This window comes from Camelina sativa, chromosome 14 (assembly GCF_030686135.1).
Source record: "Camelina sativa cultivar CO46 ecotype springtype chromosome 14, ASM3068613v1".
Lineage (NCBI taxonomy): Eukaryota > Viridiplantae > Streptophyta > Magnoliopsida > Brassicales > Brassicaceae > Camelina > Camelina sativa.
The window spans coordinates 18,372,824-18,393,331 of record NC_141893.1 but is presented as its reverse complement, the minus strand read 5'-3'; the positions used below and the strand labels follow the sequence as shown (position 1 = coordinate 18,393,331).

General features: G+C 31.4%; 2 protein-coding genes, 1 long non-coding RNA gene and 1 pseudogene across 9 annotated transcripts; 3 read left to right on the top strand and 1 right to left on the bottom strand.

The window, feature by feature from the left end:
* Positions 1-1,608: 1,608 nt before the first annotated feature.
* On the bottom strand, positions 1,609-14,710 carry LOC109128799 (uncharacterized). 7 transcript variants are annotated; one of them, XR_002035109.2, is made up of 16 exons: positions 14,528-14,710; positions 14,218-14,298; positions 14,091-14,123; positions 13,767-13,965; positions 13,183-13,379; positions 12,816-13,017; positions 7,257-7,326; positions 6,992-7,102; positions 6,693-6,775; positions 6,521-6,614; positions 6,276-6,344; positions 5,335-5,396; positions 2,768-2,824; positions 2,403-2,447; positions 2,209-2,282; positions 1,609-2,085 (listed from the first exon to the last, which is right to left on the bottom strand). It is a non-coding gene; the product is annotated as an uncharacterized LOC109128799 (long non-coding RNA). The 7 variants fall into 7 exon arrangements; XR_002035110.2 differs by having other exon boundaries at positions 6,521-6,608; XR_002035106.2 differs by having other exon boundaries at positions 1,610-2,085; positions 6,697-6,775.
* Positions 7,504-12,264, top strand: LOC147928377 (uncharacterized; annotated as a pseudogene).
* Positions 14,711-16,429: 1,719 nt separating the features above from the next.
* LOC147928376 (uncharacterized) lies at positions 16,430-17,325 on the top strand. The gene is made up of 2 exons (XM_087483206.1): positions 16,430-16,689; positions 16,793-17,325. The coding sequence occupies exons 1-2, from the start codon at positions 16,511-16,513 to the stop codon at positions 17,235-17,237; spliced, it is 624 nt and encodes a 207-aa protein (XP_087339332.1). The 5' UTR covers positions 16,430-16,510; the 3' UTR covers positions 17,238-17,325.
* A 1,245-nt stretch (positions 17,326-18,570) lies between these two features.
* LOC104743804 (uncharacterized) lies at positions 18,571-19,670 on the top strand. Its single transcript, XM_087486623.1, has one exon. It carries the CDS (start codon positions 18,923-18,925, stop codon positions 19,634-19,636), a length of 714 nt encoding a protein of 237 aa, XP_087342749.1. The 5' UTR covers positions 18,571-18,922; the 3' UTR covers positions 19,637-19,670.
* The last annotated feature ends 838 nt before the right edge of the window (positions 19,671-20,508 follow it).

Genomic DNA, 20,508 nt, shown 5'->3' with positions numbered 1-20,508 from the left:
TATATATTTACACTCGATAAATATTTCATGTTTAATGTTTTCTTTTTTTTTTTAATATATATTCCACTCTTTTATTTCTGATTTACATTTTAAATAATTTGATATCTATGTTCTTTGATATATATTTTTGTTTCTTGCAGGATAAATGATTTTGTGTAAGCTTCTGTCAAATAAATTACAAACTATTCCACAAAAAAAAAATATATTTTTGGGGCAGACTTAGCAGATAGGTTTGACACATTTGCCAATTTTATTTAGATCATTTAGTTCAGGAAGTTTTACCTTTTTTGCGGCTTTTTATCTTATTTGATAATTCAAGTTTTTAACGATCGCTAATTTGGTTGACATTCGATCCAGATTCTCCATCATGCCAATCCAAAGCTCATGGCGAGACGATTATTAGATTAAAACATTCATAAACTAATATAAGTTTGTAAAATAAATTTATAAATATAATCCCGCATGTACGTATGGATCTATGGTCAATAATTTTCACAACTTAAAATAAAATTTCTTCTAAACCATATTTTAAAACAAAAATTTCAGCCCAAACGGAATTGTAACTATATATTAAACACTTTAATGGAGAATACATGTATTTTGTTTATATTTTTTAGTCAAAAATTATTAATAAATTATTATATGAGGAATTATTTAAAAGGAAACGGTTATGGGACATAAAATTTCTAACGGGATGGGTCAGGACAGGACGGAAAGGATGGGACGGGAGGAGATTTAACACCCCGTAACAAAATTACTTTAACATTTTTAACAAACACGGTTTGTGCTTGATTATTATGGATGGATTGCAAACAATATATATTTTCCAGCTGATGAAGATGATGATCATATTTATTTTCGGTACGGGTTGGAGTATTCTACATATACACAAAAATATTAACAAAACACCGTAAAAGAGTGGCAACCTAATAAATATGGAAAATATTAATATTATACAATTAAAATTTTACAACCTAAAAATGTTTATTATTTGACTGAATATATGTTTTATCAGTGTTTTTAAGTAATTAATTTACTAATTAAGTACATATACTGAAATAGTATAAGTAAACTGAAACAGGTAATTCGAATAATGAAAAACAATATTTTGATCAATCTTTTTAGAAAAAGAGAGACATATATTTTAGATAAAAGTACAAATCAGAAAATATAGTAGATAAATTCAATTGTCAAGTTTTCACTAATTTAGGTAAGAATTGACTATGTTACAGGTAATTAACCACTTTGGAATGGGCACTTTGAAATTTTGGTGACAATTATATGTTTGAAAATTATAATTTTGGATAATTTCAACTAACTAAATAAAAAAATATTCAAAGGAGAACTCTACTATCCCGTCTAAATTTCTTACCCAAATTGTTTAGTAAAATTGTCTACCGAGTAATTATTTAATAGAGAAAAAACATCGGACAAAAAATTTTATGGATACGAGACGAAACGAGACTGGATGAGACGAGACGAGATGAAACGGATGAAACGGAACGAGAAAAGATGGGTTGGGACGTGAGGGGACAAGACAGGATAGGACGTATTTTCCGTTCCAAAGTAAACACGACTAAGTTTTTTTTTTAATTTACATAAAAATAACGCTTATAAAAATATTTTGTCCCATGCTGTAGCACGGATTAGTACCTAGTATAGATATAATTTGTGCCACATTTACCAATTCTTTACAAGCTCAAGATTTGCTTTCTTCAAATCTCTAGGCGACGCTTCTCAATCCGTTGCCGCTGTTTTCTCTCCGTCTCGTCACTGTGCTGACTCCGATTGTGGTTACCCTCTAGTATAATATTCTTATCATCAACGATATACTATTAAATGCTACTTTTAGTCTATACTATTAATTGGGAAGCACACTTAGGCTTAAAAAAAAAAAAAAAAAAAACAAGTATTCCATTACATGCCCCTACAAAATAAAAAAGCAAAGTACAAAGGAAAAAATTTTTGAGGACAAAGAGGTAATCTTAGAAGGTAAAAACACGCGGATCCTCTTTGTTTGGTAATAAACATATTCGGATCTTTGATATGGTACATATGTATCCAAACAGTTTACTTCCCGTAATCCTACAAGGTAAATAAAAATCAAACAGCTTGCGTTTAAAATCATTAGCACCCACAATCTTTTCTGTTATCATATAATCTCCAATAAATCCGGGATTTTAGAGATAACCGAGTTGGACAACTTACCATTTTCCATAACGATTAGAGGATGAGCTCCGAGACACAAGGTAGTAATTGTCAAAGTATCCGGATTGTAAAATCTGCAAAAACACAACAAATCAAAAAAGATTTATATGGAATACCAATCATATCATTATAGTTTATCGTTTAATCTCCAACAAAACAGGGATTCGTTTGGAAAACCGTTTTAAATAACTTACCATTTGCTATAAGGAAATAATTTCCATATCACTTCGTCATTTAATCTGCAAAAACTCAGGAAATCTAAACAATTCAGATTTTAAAAACTTACCAAATGTAATATCAGTCATAGCAAACATAAACGTTAATTAATCTATTTCCAAGAAAAATCATCCTTAATCAAATCAATGATAACTTTAAAAAAAAAAAATGATAGATCAAAGTCTATGTCAAAATATTAACTGACAATCATTAATTGTTTCACAAAATATTCTACCATTTACACAATCACAACAATTCACAAGTCAAATTTCTATATAAACAAGCGTAGACGACATAAACGATCTAACAGAGAAAGACCTACAATAATAAGTCAGATAATCACCTTTTAAGAAGAGATGGCTGCCAATGATGCTTTCACAAATCTCTCTGATCTTAAGGCCTTCAAAACAACATGGAAAATTAGAGTCAAGATCGTTCATATGTGGAAGCAGTGTATGACATACACTGGAGAGACTAGAAATGATATTGGCTGATACCGCAGTAAGTTTATTTTTTCGTCATAGTCTATGATAAATCAATGATTATATGTTCTAAAATAGCATGATTGTTTCATTATTAGGGTGCTCTAATTCATGCAACGGTCAAGAAGCAGCAGTTGAAGAAATTCCAAAGGCTGATCGTCTTTGGAGAGTGGAGAATTATTCAGAATTTTCAACTGACAAGAGCATCTGGAAATTTCGGGCTACCAAACATCCATACAAGATGACCATCATGAACTCAACCCTCATAACTCGTAGTCCTGATTTGTCCAATGACTTTTATCTTGATCTAGCTTCATATGAGAACATACTTGCAGAAGATGGTTTGAATGAACACATTCTAATAGGTACATCTATTATATTGTTGGATGAAAATTTATAGCTATAGATACGTGGATTAATATTTTTAATATGAGTATGTGCTACATATTTCCTATTACAGATGTTGTTGGTCAGGTGGTTTCTATTGGTGATATGAAGATGTCAGAAGTCAATGACAAACCGAATAAGAGATTAAAGGTTGAGCTACGCGACACAAGGTAGAAAATTCAGTTTTCAATAATTTTGTTTACCTTGCGAGTAATAAACACTAAAAATTACTTTTTGATGGTCATAACAAAACAGTGATCAGCGTTTGTCATGCACCTTCTGGGGAAAGTTTGCTGACAATATTTGGACAACATGTCATAATGCAAATGATTCAATCGTCATATGCTTGATGCGTTGTGCAAAAATAAATACATACAATGGTAAGTTTTGTCAATTTGTTTCGTGTTATATGTGGATTATGAAGGTTCATGTTTGGATTCACTCGATTTCAACTTATGTAGGCCAATGAACAGTTTCAAATGCATTTGATATGTCCTTGATGCTAATCAACCCAGACTACTCTCCTGTTCAAGATTTTGTTGCAGAGTATTTTTCTAAACTAAAAATTTGGATGGCTCTAAATTGTTTTGTTTAAATATTTTTAACAAAACAATTGTTTTCAAATTTAATTAATAGGTTGCCAAGTGATAATTTGAAAGTTACTATCAGAAAAAGAAACTGCAATGGTGGGAACCAACAAAATGACAAGGAAGATTACATCAACCACTTCCCACGAAGCACTATTTCAGATATACTTGAATCTACAATGGTAGCCTTCCTATTTATGTCCTAAAACTAAATAATGTACACTTTACTAATTCTTTTGAATTATTTTATAGGAAGGAAAGTTTAACATACTTTGCCATATCTATCATATCGATATGGAGTTTGGCTGGTATTACTTTACCTGTGTAAAGTGTAAAGGAACATGCTTTCTTATACCAAAAAAGGAGAATGATATCATGACCAAAAACAAGAAGAATCTGTTTGAGTGCAAGACATGCAATCAAGATGTATCAAAGGTTAACTACAGGTAACTGGTTTCACTTAAAGTTATTTAGGTTTGCCTACTCAATGCAATGTGACTGTGTATAATTAATCATTTGGTTATTTAGGCATTATGTATATTAGGTACAAACTGGTCCTAGATGTTATGGATAACACTGGTGAGACAAAGTTTATTCTCTTTGACACCAATGCTATCAAGGTGGTCAACCAAGCTTCCATCGATGTTTTAGGAGGACAATACGATGAGGTTTAACATCTGATAATTTATTTATAGTAAACAAATATAGAGGCAGTTTTATTATATCTTTCAATTAAATTTACAGATTAAGGATCCAACGATGGTTCCACCAGCTTTACAAGCTTTGGTAGGGAAGACTTTTCTATTTCTTGCTTCTGTAGAAACCTCCAACATCATAGAAGGTAAAGAGACTTACAAGGTCTCTTACGTAGAGATGGGTGATAATTATACACATGTTGACAACATTGAAGATTCTGAGGTAGTTGTTGATCCTAAGGATGTTATCTCTACTGATGTCCAGGTATGTGTGTTATACCTAAATTTGGAACTAATAATGATCATTTCAATAATCATTTACATGTGATTTTGTAGGATCAAGATTGTTTGACGAATAGTAGTGAGATTGGGACAAATGTTACTACACCTTCTTCAAAAAGAAAAGATGATTCTAATGAAGATGCTACAGCCCAATCATCAACTTCTAAAAAGATGTGTCTACCATCTATCAAAGAAGCGATTGAAGAGGTTGGTGAAAAGATTCCAGGAAAGGAAGGAGGGGAGGCTTAAGATTTGGTGGTGATCGTTTAAGTTTTGCAAAAATAAAATAGTATGGTTTTTTTTAGTTTTTACTTAGTTCATTCCAGCAGAATTGGTTAGGTTTCAAACTTTTTTCCATACTTAAAATTTGATTTCTTTGTTGTTACTCAGCATTTTCCTCATATATTAATAAAATTCGATTTTAGCATTTGAAAGATTGTTATCATAATTTATAGATTTTTAAACTGGTAGACTGACCTGAAAACATTTATTCTCCAAGTATCCCCCTTTTCCAAACCACCTTGAAGAATTTATATATCCTGAAAAAAGTCAGCCAAATAACCAAAAACATCAATTTCTAGATTCGGACAATAATGGAAAATAAGTTCAACCAGACAATAACCTTAACACATTTTTTAGACAAGTATTCTGATTCTTTCAAACCATATTGAAGATTTGATATTATATATATCAGACAAAATCACATGTAAACATAAAAATCATTAAATATTTCTCTTTGTTGAGAAAAAGTTCAACAATATAGATGTCCTCCGTGCAGGTTTAATTTGTAAGATTATAAACAGAAACAGACGACAATCATAATTTTCAGATTTTTTTTTTTGATCAATACATTATAGATTATGATCCTATAATAGTATAGATCCAAACTGTACTAATGTTTTTAAGTTGCACTAATCAGGGTACAGTTTTATTAAAATAATGTTAACTATCTGTCATTATATAAAAGATCAAGTCACCTATAATCAAGGATTACCGTAAACGAATAAATTGATTTGTTATATCTTACTCTACATAATTGCAATATGTGCGGTAACAAAGAACAAGTCAGTTATAATCATGGAATCTATGTTAACAAATAGCTACATAATTTTAACCAAAATCCTATTATCAGTAGATTATTTAAAATGATCGAATTGATATGCTATACCTTAAACAGAATTGTTTAACATATAAGAAACACTTATAAATAAGAGATACTTTGTTCATAGAAAAAATGAAGAAGAGAAAAAATGATGGTCAACGTGGATCTCAAAAAACATATGAAATCACTAATACAAAACGAGGAAGGTCAGTTATCAGCGATGAAAACAGAAATCCTACCATTTAGAGTGATCATGGGAATGTTATTCAAGTTGAATCTGTTTTTAAGAGAATTTTTGATGGTTTAAAGCACAAACCTGATAAAGTTGAGTGTCTTCCCTACTTTCAAGAATTGCCAATTCATCCTCATGTGCAAAGCATGCAATCTGGTAAAATCATAGCATTTTCATCATCTATACTATTAATTCCATGATTCAATATATGTTAAGGTAAAACCAGTGTTTTCCCTATATGAGTCAAATTTTAAAATATTTTATTTTTAGCAGTTTCTACTAAAATGTCAACATTGAAACCCAGAATAGTTTTGTCAGATGTTACAAACCTATTGACGATTCCCAACTCTGACCAGCGTGCATCAGCACAGATGAAAAAACCAACATCCCAATGTATTGTAGATGTGAATCTTCAATCTGAAACTATGAAACAAGGTTTGGTTTAGTACGCGTAACCAGTAAATAGATTTAAGAAAAATACAATATTGTTACGTTACATACTTACATTGATGCAGGGACCACTGCAAATACTGGAATATCCTCATTGCAAAACCCATTGCATGATATGTCCTTCACCAATCATTCTGAAAATGTGGAAGATACACCACAAACAAAACAGAGACAAACAAGCTGTATATCAAAACAGTTGTCTCCACCATCAGTAAATAGCAAACAAGGTAAAAAGGTTTTGCAATGATATACTATATATTGTAAGTAGGATGTTGTCTTATGTATGGAACTAATTTGTTTGATTTCGTCATTTCTGTCTCAATTATAGCCTCAACAAGATTTGTACTTACCAGACCAAAAACATCGTTAAGGCTAGCAAAATTGATGGCGAGGCAAAAAAAACCCAATGCTCCCATTATATTTGAAGAAGTACCAAACACTGGAGACTATCTCCGTAATTCCTGCCAAAATAAAACGATGAATGAACCAGGTGAAAACTAATTCAATTGCTTTCAATGCTGCTATTGCATTTTGTATGAAACTTATATTAACATAATAATTTGTGTATATTAACATAACATAGAAGAACATGGTGCTAAAGATCAACAAACATACCAATGCAGCAGTTCTTCAGAAGAAAATGAGTCTGAATTTTCAGATTGCGATAATCAGCTTGGAGATGTACCTGCATAAGTTATTAAAGGGTATCAACTTTTGCACATATTAGATGAAAGTTTGACAAAAGCTTTTGGATCCAAACAAAAGAAAACTCCCAAACATAAAGCAAATAAAAAAACAACAGGTAGTGTATTCGTTCTCTGTGTTTCAAATATTATAGTTTCGAAACCTTTAAGCTTTCGACATGTTATTCATATACCCATTTTTAAATTTACATGTAGAGTATCTTGATCATGGGAACCCAACTTATTCATGCTCATATTGTGGCACCATAATGTGGTATGGGGAGCGAATTAACAGGCAACAGCGAGATAAGAATCCTACTTTCACACAATGTTGTTTACAAGGAGCAGTAAAATTGCATATTCTACACTATCAACCTGAGTTGTTATTTGCTTTGCTAACAAATGATGATGAATTGAGTAGACATTTCAGGGAGAATATCAGAGCCTACAACATGATAATTTCATTCGACCTCACTGGGTGGATGTTGTGAAAACTCTGTTGTTAAGGAACGTGGTCCAAATATGTTTCAAATACAAGGAGAGAATTATCATCTACTTGGTAGTTTGAAACCTACAGCAGGTGATTTTCCAAAGTTTTCAGAGTTGTATATTGTAGCTACTGAGAATGAGGTTGAAAACAGAGCTGGTATCGTAAGATATGTTAAACACTATTGTTTATAAATCTTTCGATTGTTAAAATTTTCTAACATTATGTTTTCTTATCCAGTAAATCAAAAAATGGAGGGAAATATATATAAAAAAAAAAAAAAACAGAAGTTAAGGGCAGAAGTAATTACTGCTATAATTAAATTGCTAGATGATGTCAATCCATACGTCGAAAACTTTAGGTCAGCTAAAGAGCGTCTAGATACTAATCCTGAAGAAAGTTTTCACATGAGAATAGTCAGTGATCGTGTAAAGGACGAAAGAACTTATGTTGTGCCTACAACATCAGAGGTTGCTGCATTGATTCCAGGAGATTTTCATGTGGCCATGCCAACTCGCGACATTGTTATTGAAGAAAAATCAGGGGAATTACAAAGAATAAGTGAAATTCATCCAGCCTATCTTGCTCTACAATATCCTTTGTTGTTTCCAAAAGGTGAGGATGAATACAGACCGGGAATACTAAAAGGACCAGGTGGTGGCAAAAAAAAAAAAAAGAGACTTCAGATGTGGAGAATGAGAGAAAGTGCATAAGTTTGCGCCAATGGTTTGCATTCAGAATACAAGAGAGGAAGAACGAATCACATAACCTGCTACTTTCGAAAAGATTGTTCCAGCAATTCTTAGTGGACGCTTACACTACTATAGAGACTAACAGGTTAACTTTCCTAAAGCTGAATCAATCAAGTTTAAGGGCTGCTAATTATGATACAGTGAAGGATGCTGCTAATCAAGGCAACACAAATCTAAATGAGCAAGGGACCAAATGTTACTTACCAGCTTCTTTCGTTGGTGGACCTAGATATATGAGGAATATGTATCTAGATGCAATGGCCGTTTGTAAGTATTATGGATTTCCAGATCTATTCATCACATTCACTTGCAACCCAAAATGGCCGGAGCTGGTCCGATTTTGTTCAGCGAGAAAGTTGAATACTGATGATAGGCCTGAGATTATAAGCAGAGTGTTCAAGATGAAGGTTAACTATCTTATGGATGATCTAACAAAGAAACACATATTAGGGAGGACATTGTCATGTAAGTAACCCTAAGAATCTATTTTTATGTACGACCCTATTTGATGCGTGAACATTTGATTAATATGTTTCGGTTTATACCTCTTACAGCAATGTATACTATTGAGTTCCAGAAGAGAGGACTTCCCCATGCCCACATTTTACTATGGATGCACCCAGATTCAAAATTGCCAAAATCAGAAGACATTGACAAAATGATCTCTGCTGAAATCCCAGACAAGCACAAGGAACCAAAGCTTTATGAGTTGGTTAAGGATATGATGATACATGGCCCATGTGGATCTCTCAACATGAATTCACCATGTATGGAAGAAGGAAAATGTTCAAAATTTTTCCCTAAGAAGCATGTTGACCACACAACAGTTGATAAAGAAGCTTTTCCAGTTTACAGAATAAGAAAAACAAAGCATTTTGTTGAGAAGAATGGTTTTAAGTGTGACAATCGCTATGCTATACCATATAACAAAGTATTGTTACTACGATACCGGGCTCACATTAACGTTGAGTGATGCAACCAAACGGGTTCTGTCAAATACTTATTCAAGTATATAACGAAAGGGCAGGATCGTGTTTCAGTTGTTGTTGAGCCATCTTCAAAAAAAAAGGGTGGAAAAGAAAATTATACTTCCAACAAAGTCAGTACAGAGACTCCCGTTTTAAATACTTCTGGTGGCAGTAGCGTTGATGAAATAAAAGATTTCTTTGACTGTAGGTAAGTATGAATATTAATTTGTTATTTGTAAATATTTCGTCTAATTGTAAATATGGTAATTGTAACATGGTAATCGTCTTTATATTAATCTTACATAATCAAACATGGTAATTGTAAATATTTGGTCTAATAATAATTTTTCACTGGCAGGTATGTTTCAGCTTGCGAAGCAGAATGGAGAATCTTGAAAAACCCAATAACTTACAGATCAACATCAGTTCAAAGGTTATCTTTTCACCTAGAAGGGCAGCATCTTATCTACTTCAAGGGAGATGATGAAGTTCAAACAGTTTTGGATAGGGGGGAGGTAGTCAATTCTATGTTCCTCGCTTGGTTTGAATTGAATAAGGTTAGTTCACTGGCTAAAACAAAAACTTATGCGCAAATTCCTGAATATTTCACATGGGACGGAAAGAGAAGGAAGTTTAATCTGCGGAAGAGACCAGGTACAGCCATAGGAAGGATAAACTATGTTCCCATAGGTATGGAAGATGGATATTATCTATGAGTCCTTCTTAACACTCATATAGGTCCAGAGTGCTTTGATGACATAAAAACTGTTAAAGGAGTTGTTTATGAAACTTATAAGAAGGCATGTTTTGCTTTGGGGCTGCTTGATAATGATCAGGAGTATATTGATGATATTGTGAGAACAACTTTCTGGAGTACCGGTAACTACTTACGTCGTCTTTTTGTGGTAATGCTTCAATCTTTTAGTTTATCTGAACCAGAAGTAGTTTGGTGGAAAACATGGGAACTACTATCGGAAGATATTGAGAAGAGACGGAGAGAATACTTTAAAAGACCAGGTATAAGATAGTTTTTTTTTTAGTTGAATAAAGTGTATATTGTTATATATATAAATTTAATCTTATAAACGTGTTTTTGTTGTAGAACTCATGCTATCTGATGAGGATAAGCAGAGGTTTGCCTTACAAGATATCGAAAGCATATTGAAAAACAATGGAACATCGTTGTCAGCCTTCACGACAATGCCGCATATACCAGAAGATACCCTTGACGACACTAATGTGTTGATTGTGGATGAAAAAAACTATGATAGGGATGAGCAGCAACAAAAACATGATGAATGGCTAAAGTCAATGACAGATGTAAACTGGTAAAACCTTTCTCTACAAAACTCTTTCAGCAGCATTAAGAGCAAGAGGATCTATTGTCTTAAATGTTGCCTCCAGTGGAATCGCTTCTCTTTTGCTAGCAGGTGGAAGGACAACACATTCTAGATTCGGAATTCCAATTAATCCCCATGAAGGTAGTGTATATACAATGAGTTCTGGATCAGATCAAGCTCAACTAGTGGCTGAAGCATCTTTGATAATATAACATGAAGCTCCCATGATGAGCAAACACTGTTTTAAATCGTTGGATAGAAGTTTGTCAGATATTATGAAAGGAACAGGAAATCGACCTTTTGGTGGAAAAGTGGTTGTTTTTGGAGGAGATTTCAGACAAGTGTTACCCATTATCCCAAATGCTGGAAGAGCAGAAATATGTATGAGTGCACTCAATGCTTCATACATATGAGAACATTGTAAAGTGTTGAGGTTGACCAAGAATATGAGGCTTCTTGCAAAGGATTTGAATCCCAAAGCTGCTAAAGAGCTAAAGGACTTTTCAGATTGGATACTGAAAGTGGGTGATGGGAAGATAGCTGAACCTAATGATGGTGAAGTTATGATAGATATCCCAGAAGAATTCTTAATCACATCAGCAGACAACCCTATTGAAGTAATAAGCAAAGAGATTTATGGAGATCCTAAGTTTTTGAAAGATAAAAAAGATCCTTTGTTCTTTCAAGAAAGAGCAATCTTATGTCCCACCAATGAGGATGTTGGCATTATCAATGAGTATATGCTTGATCAGTTAGAAGGTAAATCTTTTTCTATTTTGTTGTTTTCAAATTCCGATGGTTCTAATACATAATAAGTTTGCCATTAATGCTGACCCGTGTTTATATGTCTATAGGTGAGGAGAGAACATACCTAAGTTCAGATTCTATAGATCCAGCTGACAAACATTATGAAAACAATCCAGTGCTTACACCTGATTTCTTAAATAGCCTAAAGGTCTCTGGAGTACCTAATCATCGAATAAGATTGAAGGTTGGTTGTCCAGTTATGTTGTTAAGAAATATATATCCAAGGGGAGGGCTAATGAATGGTACAAGGTTGCAGATCACACAAATGGCTGAGTTTGTTTTAGAAGCTATTGTGATTACAGGAGACATAGTTGGGGACAAAGTATTAATTCCAAGGATATTGCTCACTCATTCAGACACTAAACTACCTTTCAAAATGCGTCGAAGACAATTACCTTTAGTTGTTGCTTTTGCAATGACTATTAACAAAAGCCAGGGACAGTCTTTAGATTATGTTGGCCTCTATTTGCCTAGACCATGTTTTTCACATGGTCAGCTATATGTTGCAGTTTCAAGAGTGGCTTCAAAAAGGGATTGAAGATTTTGATTGTGGATAAAGAAGGAAACCCTCAGAAGCAAACAATGAATGTTGTATTCAAAGAAGTGTTTCAGAATTTGAAATAACTCGTTCAGAAATCTTTCAAAAGGTATGATTTTTTCTATCGTATTTTCTCTATTTTTAATAATAAAATAATATGACATTTCTACATTTTTTCGAATATATAACCTATTACTACTTCTGGTATTTCAAAAGGATTGTTACAGTGGATGAAAGGAATCAAGAATGGTGTAGAAGAGTATGGTGCCAGTTACAGAGAAACGTTTTTGAGAAGGTAAGCAGTGAAAGCTTATGTTAAGGAGCTGATGTTAAGGACCAAGTATTTTATCTTTAATTATAGATATTATGTTGTTTGATAGTGTGGTTTTTTTTGTTTGAAGTAAACCAACAAAGCTTATTTTTGTTTGAAGAGTGGTTTTAACTTCATTTTCTCCACACTATTCAAAGCTTATTTTTTAAAAAATAATTTTTTAGAAATCGTGCATATATATTACTTACTTTTATCATAAACAATCACAAAATTGAGAGAATTTTAAAGATATGACAAAACTAAGAATAAGGAGGCTTGGAAAACTTACCAATATAAAGTATAGATGCCTTTTTCATTGATTCACTTCCAAATTGTAACTTTGATTATCTTACTGGAAAAACAGGATCATCCTAAAGAAAAAAAAAATGTAATCAGAGTTTAGTTATATAAATTAAAACCGCAATTGTATTAACAAAAAAATTGAATCTGTTTCTTATCTTTGATATTGTGATCCTCAACTGTTTGATATCCTGAGGAAATCAATAGCCCCCACATTTAAATACAATTAGTGACAAGTCGAGAATTGAATTTCTGGTGAGTTTTGATTATTCTTTGTTAATCATAAACAATTAAAAAAATTAGACAAGATTTAAAAGCCAACAATTTGAGATTAATATGGAACTTGAAAAACTTACAAGTATCAAGTGATGATGTATTCTTTACTCGACTGCCAGTTTGAAAGTGTAGCCATCATAATCTAAAAATAGAATCAACCTACAAAAAAAAATTCGTATTAGTGTTTTGTAAACTTAAAAACACGTAATTGTTTAAACTTAACATTGATTCCAATACTTATCTTTGGTTTAATCGTAGTCCTCAACAGTTTTAGATTCTGACAAGGTAAAAGATATACAGATTTTAAAAGAAGAAATGACAACTAAACAATGTAATTTCACAAGATTTTTTTAACAGAATATGAGGCTGACTAATATCTAAAGGATCAAAAAGTTGAATACCGGATTTACATGGGATAAATTCCACATTAAGGCTATATTCATACAAAAGACATCAATTAGTTTACAAATCAAATAACAAATTAAACTTATTACAGTAATTTTGTCTACAAAAAAAAAATGTTTCCTTTGTTAATCAATTTGAAGAAATCTCAAATAAAAGTATTGTCTTTAATTTTTTTTTTCTTAATCAAAAACAATTAAAAAGTTTAGACAAGATTTAAACGCCAAAGATTTGAGATGAATATGGAACTTGAAAAACTTACAAATATCAAGTGCTGATGTATTCTTTACTCGACTGCCAGTTTCTAAGTGTAGTCATCTTAACCAAAATTCACAATCAGCCTACCAAAAAACAAATTCGTATTATTGTTTTGTAAACTTAAAAACCTGTAACTGTTTAAACTTAACATTGATTTCAATACTTATCTTTGGTTTAATCATAGTCCTCAACAGTTTTATATCCTGACAAGGTAAAAAATACACAAATTTTGAAAGAAGAATTGACAAGTAAACAATGTAATTTCATAAAAAATTTATAACAAAATATGAAAGAGACTAATATCTAAAGGATAAAAAAAGTCTCATACCGGGTTTACATGGGACAAAATTCCTTGTTAAGACTATATTCATACAAAAGATATCAATTAGTTTACGAATCAAATAACAACTAAAATTTTGGTTTTAATAGAGAACTAGATCAAACCATTTACTTACCAGTTCAATAGATTACCAAGAACATCTGAAAGCAGTGATTGTAACGGTAGATCTGAGTTTGTCCTAGAGAAATCGTTTAACCTGATTGATGAAATATAAAGAGCACTGTTTAGAAAGCCACTTTCCTAGAACAAAAAAAGGAAATTAAAATCTGCATAAACAACAAGATCCAGGTTTAAAACAATCTGTAAAAATACAAATCCAACACCAAAAATCTATTTAAACGATTGATAAAATTTAAGGTTCCAAGGAAAACAACAAATTCAATTGGTAAACGAAATTGAAAATACTGTTCTAACTTTTAACTTACCCGTTCACAAAATTAATTCTCTAACCTCGAAAGATATTGATCAAGTATCTGGGTTGTATGAAAAAAGGGAATATCGATTTAGATTCAGCTGGAATCGTATTTGTTTAGCTGCGAATCCAAAGTCGAAGAGGAGTGGAGAAGAAGACCCAATTTTTTTTTTTTTGTCTTTTCGTTTCTTTTCTGTTTTTTTTTTTTTTTTTTTTTTTTGTTTAATTACTACAATTATTCATTCACAAGTCAATAATGGAAGATTTTCCACAGCCCAATTAAATTGAAATCATCGAGGCCCATTAGCAATTTGTAGGTATTCCTTACCAACTAATCCAATACTATCACTAAAAACATTTTTATTAAAATTACTACTAAACTTAATAAAAACCTACAATAATAATACAATTACAAAAATATAAAATTAAATAAGTATTAGTTTGAGAAACACATATAAAAAAAATTAATTTCGAAAAAAACCCCGCACGTACGTGCGGGTCCGTCACTAGTTAGTGTTAAGATACAAATAGAAATGATATCAGAATCTCTAGTTTTTTTTTTTAGATTGATCATCCACCTTAATTTGGCAAGGTCATCTTAATGTATGTATGTGAATTTTGAAAGATGCAGAGTACATTTGAAAAAAAATTAAATTCATGTTTCTGAAATATTAGTAACTAGATTAGGACCCACGGTACACCGCGGGACAGATTATTTATAACTAAAATATTTAAATTATAAGTTATATTTGTTGGTTAAATATGTTATAATTATATAATAATTAAGACTTTTATGGTTGAAAGTTTAAACCATATAATTTATTTTTTACATAATATTTATTAATCAATTTCATTAGATATGTCTATTCTCGGATACCGATAGTGTTAATAAAATAATGAAATGATGTTTTACCCGTTTAACACCAAATTAATTTAAATTTATATAAATATCGACAAAATCCGTCCCACTATATAACTCCGTCCCGAGATTTTTAACTCTCACTATATAATCTTAATTTTAATATTTTTTTTATTATAAATATTAGATTGAGTTGATATGTTATTTATTAAGGTTGCAACCATTTACATTTTATAAGATGGACGCTTCCTATAAAGTTTAAATATTTATAATACTTAGAATTCTTAAAACGGTTGAGTATTTCTCATATTTGAAGTTTCATAAAAGTTTAAATATATTATTAATATTTTAAAGGTCTTCTAACTTTTTTAAAAGTTGAAATATTTATAATATTTGAAACTTCATAAACTTTTAAATATTATTAATATTTTTAACACTTTATAAAGTTTAACTTTCAAAAAAATATAAATATTTATAATATTTATACTTTTTATAAAATATAAATATTTACAATATTTAACTCTTTAAAAGTTTTAAATATTATAAATATTTAACTCTTTAAAAGTTCTAAATATTATAAATATTTACCTTTTTAAAAATCTTTAAAATAAAGAACCGGAATAAACCAACTAAAAGTTTTTAAAGTTTGAATGGCTGATAAATCAAGCTTTCTACTCATTTGTATTATGAATCATTTTGGTCTCTTTTATAATATGAATCTGAACTATTGCCCAATTTTTTTAGGCGATGTGGGATATTGTACCCGTATTTTTTTATTCATCTATTGCGTAATATATGTCCGTTTTTAAAAAATTTGTATTACATCATATGCAGGAAAAAATCACAATTTTTATTAACTAAATGTATTATAGAATAATTCAAAATAATTTAAATATAAATTCAAATAAAATTGAAAGAGAATCATATATTTATGTTTAAATGAGGTAGAAAGATTTCCTTATTTTTTAAATCTTACAAATTTGTGGTAACTAATGTTAAAGTCAATGCATGTAAAAACTTTCCAAAAATTATTTTTGAGCAAAAACTGGCAAAAATACTAGTATAGATGTGAGTTTATAAAAATAATAAATAAATCATGGTCTTGCTTGAGTGTGTGTCGTCACAACAGGTATTACTATGCGGAGATTCCCCTGTCCTAAGAATCCAGGTCCTTTCATATGGTGTGCAGCCATCATCTGTGCAATAGTGTTGATCTCTCTTGTCTCCATTTGCCTAGTACTATTCATATGCTTCACTGTCGTTCACCCGCGAATCCCTATCATCAGTGTCGTGGATGGTCATCTCGATTTCTTTAGGTAAGTACGCCTCTCCACGATCTATATTTTTTTTTAATCCCTTTTGTGATATTGTATATGATCTATCTTTTAATTTTATTTGTTTTACTATTTGATCGACTAGGTATGATGACATAGGTGGAGTATTGCAGGCGAATATATCTCTTTCAATCCAAGTTCATAATACTAAGGCTAACACTTACAGAGTGTTTGATGAAGCCTACTATGAAATAAGATATGAAGTTCAACCGATCACAGGTATAAGAATTGGTATGTTTGAAGCTAAAAACGAGGGACCAATAATGGTCCTTCCAGTCTTGTGTCCGGTTATGATACAGTTGAATCCACCACAGAGGCAAGCTTTAGAGTTTGAGGTTAAAAGAAATTTGATCAGGTTCGAGATCATAGGTGCATCGAAGACTTGGTGGCAATTCAGACTACTACGATTAGTGAAATTAAAGTCTGACCTTCGCTGTGAGCTTAAATTTACACCGTCTAATGGTAGTTACATCCCGTCAGTTTGTACTTCTTCGGCTGGTAAGGGCTTTGAGTTTGATTGGCACAACTGAAAGTAAAGGAGTACTAACCAAGCGTCGATAGCTCAACTGATATAAATTCTCTAGCAAAGTCTAGAGGGACGGCGCTTTGGAAAGGACTATATAAAATGTTCTGTCCCAGGCATGAGGGGATGTACACCTATTAGGAATTCAAAAAAAAAAAAAAATGAGTACTACAGTAGCAATATGCAGCTGTATAGTGGAGGAGTTGTATGCTTTGATTAATATAACACATTTAATTAGTAAAACAATGATTGATTAGATATTAAATTACAAGAAAATACTTAATATATATATATATATATATATATTACATTTAAAAGATAATTTAAAACTTTTTGAAATATATTAATTATTTTAATATTTTTAATAAGTAAATGGTTTACAAATGGTTCATGTGAAAGCATAGAAAAAAAAGCATTTGAGAGCATATGCAGTTTCCAAATGCTTATTTATATGCATTCATAAAAAAAGTGTTGATTAGATGACAAAATCATTATGCTCGTTCAATCAAAGCCCTTTAAAATCAGATTAAGTTTTATGAGTTGGACTATTTGTACTGTAATATAGAAACAACTAAACATTTTTCATTTTCATAAAATAGAATCAAACAAAGATGGCAAGGAAACATAACTAAAAGTAATGTAAATGATATGAAATCATTCTTATTCAACTTTATAGACTATTAATAGATATTATTTTAAATTATTAGATATTTTATCATTTAAAAAAAATCATTAGGTGTGAAGTTTGTGTTAGATGTTTTTAGCCTTAATGATATGAGTTTAATTATTTTTAAATATAATTTTGTAATGGGATTCATAGTATAATATTCAATATCTTATATAAAATTATTATTTTAAAAGTGATTCTCAAATAAATAGTGTTAGATATCATTTTATCTCACGCCAAAAACTAAATCCTAAAAGTGTTTCTCATACCCTATGACATTTTCTTTGGAAAATTTGGAGCAATACAATTTTTTAACAAGTCTTAGAAAAAAATCTTCCAAACATTATGTAACTTTACAACCCTTTTGTAACATGTGTTTTCATAAGAATAATATTTTAATAAGATGCTCTATAGAAATTTATAAATCTGTATTTTTTTAAGGGACAAAGAAACAATTTGTATTTTTGATAGATGGTATTATAAAAGTAGTAATATTTCTAAATTTCTTTCTAAATTCTTTTTAAACTGGATCTCCCCAGTCGATATCTATAATACTACTATATGTATAATCTATAGATTAGGTGGATACATACATCTTTCCTTTTATTAGGTAGTATAATAAATATTCTCCATGATAAAAACAAAAAAGCCTTTATTGATCTGCAGAAAGCACTCCAAATCCAAATCCCAATGGGTAACTTATAAATATTTCCTTTTCCTTTCCTATATAATATACCTTTAGAATCTATGGATACTTTTTCTTATTATTACTTGTCAAAGAAGTTTTCCATAGAACACTACATACAATAGCGAGGAGACTCACTAATTTCGTTTCTTTCTACGAATTTAGATTTGATATCATTCAAAAGTTTTCACACTAAAGGTTGAAGTTACGATCTAGGGTTCTTCAATTCTCTCAAATTTCCTCTTCTTGTTTTGAGGTTCGTCTGTCACTGCATCCTAAAGCCCTCCACATGAATTCTTCAGACATATCGATCCTCTCGAAACAGATGGAATCATTATGAATGACTCACCGCGTTGTCCGTAACAACAAGAGATTGCCACAATCTAGGTATTCTCCTTACACTAAAGAGACTAATCTTTCCAATTATGAGAAGCAGAAAAAGGAGGCTGTGCGGCTCGGAGTTGACCTCTCACTCTCTGTGGCTGAAGCAATGTTCTTGTTATCTGATGACATGGGTTCTATGTTACTGTTTTGTCTTTGGCTATTGAAGTATGCAGGGAACAAAGACATTAACGTTCCTGTGGTAGGAAGGTTGTTTTGTGTCATCCTATATGTGTTTGAAACATATATCAAACTTAAGAATGGAGTCTATCAGGAGGATGGTGGCAAATCAAACCAATGGGGACTGGTCATAAAGACTCGCCAGAATTTTACGTTTGGAATCAGAGAATTGGATCGGTTTGTTTTGATTCTCAGAAACAGAGAAAGCTCTCTTGGTGGAGTAGTGAAGTTATCTGATTTTGAACATTACAACCAAGAGCTGAAGAAGCTAGAGGAAACGTTGAGGTCTTCCAAAGATGTTTCAGCAGAGGCAAATGGGTTTGCGAGAGAAGCCATCAAGTCTAACATTCTTTATTTGTGGAAGTCTCTATTTGAAACATCACAGCCCAAGGTGATAAACCCTAGGACTAGAATTCTTGAGATGTTTAGGCCTCTCTTTAACCAACCAAGGGAGGATGATTGCTCTAGTCTTATTGCTTCTTTACACATATGAATTAGAGTTTCTTAAATTCGATGATTTTTATATCTACGTAGTGATGACTGCTATTTTCAGGTTTTATCCAAACTTATGTTTTTCTTTTAAAACAAAAAAAAATCATGAGTAGAACAAGGTGGTAGTATCAGGTGATTTTATAAGCTATAAAACTCTGTTTAAGAAGCATCATTTACTACGGTGAAGTGTATATCTAAATAGTTACATTGCTTTCAGTTTTAGATCTTTACATCTAATTTTGTTGTTAAACACTCAACAAAACGTAAGATCTCGTCTATCACGCATCTAAAGCAATTGGTAGAGGTATGATATGATGCACGAATGTTTAGTTTCAAGTTTAAATTATGAACTGATTGTGAAAACTGGAGTACAAATTTCCAATTTTTACAGTTTTACTTAATAATCAAAAACATAGCAACGCACTAAAAGAATGCAAACACTGGAATAAGTATAGCTATATTGCCATGACTAGTCGTCCTCGTAATCAGAATTAGCATCGCTCTCTCCACTGCTAATTGAAACCTCTTGTCCAATAGTCTTCAAGGGAAGAACAACAACCTTATTGACTTATTGGTACCACCGAGAAAGAAAAAAAAAACATTCAGATTTAAGGGTTTTTTTTTCTAGAGAAATGTGTAAATGCACTAACCCCATCGCAATCAATGTTGATAGCTTGCTCTTTTATGGGTTTAAGAGTCATCTCAGCGGCAGAAGAAGAAATACCTAGTCCACAATATTTCAAGGGAAGAAATACCTAGTCCACAATATAGCTTATGAGCATCTCAATGGAGTAACTAAGTTTGAAATGAAAGTCCACAATCCATCTCTTACAATATAACAGAAGGGAAGAATGATCACTGACGTTAACTTAA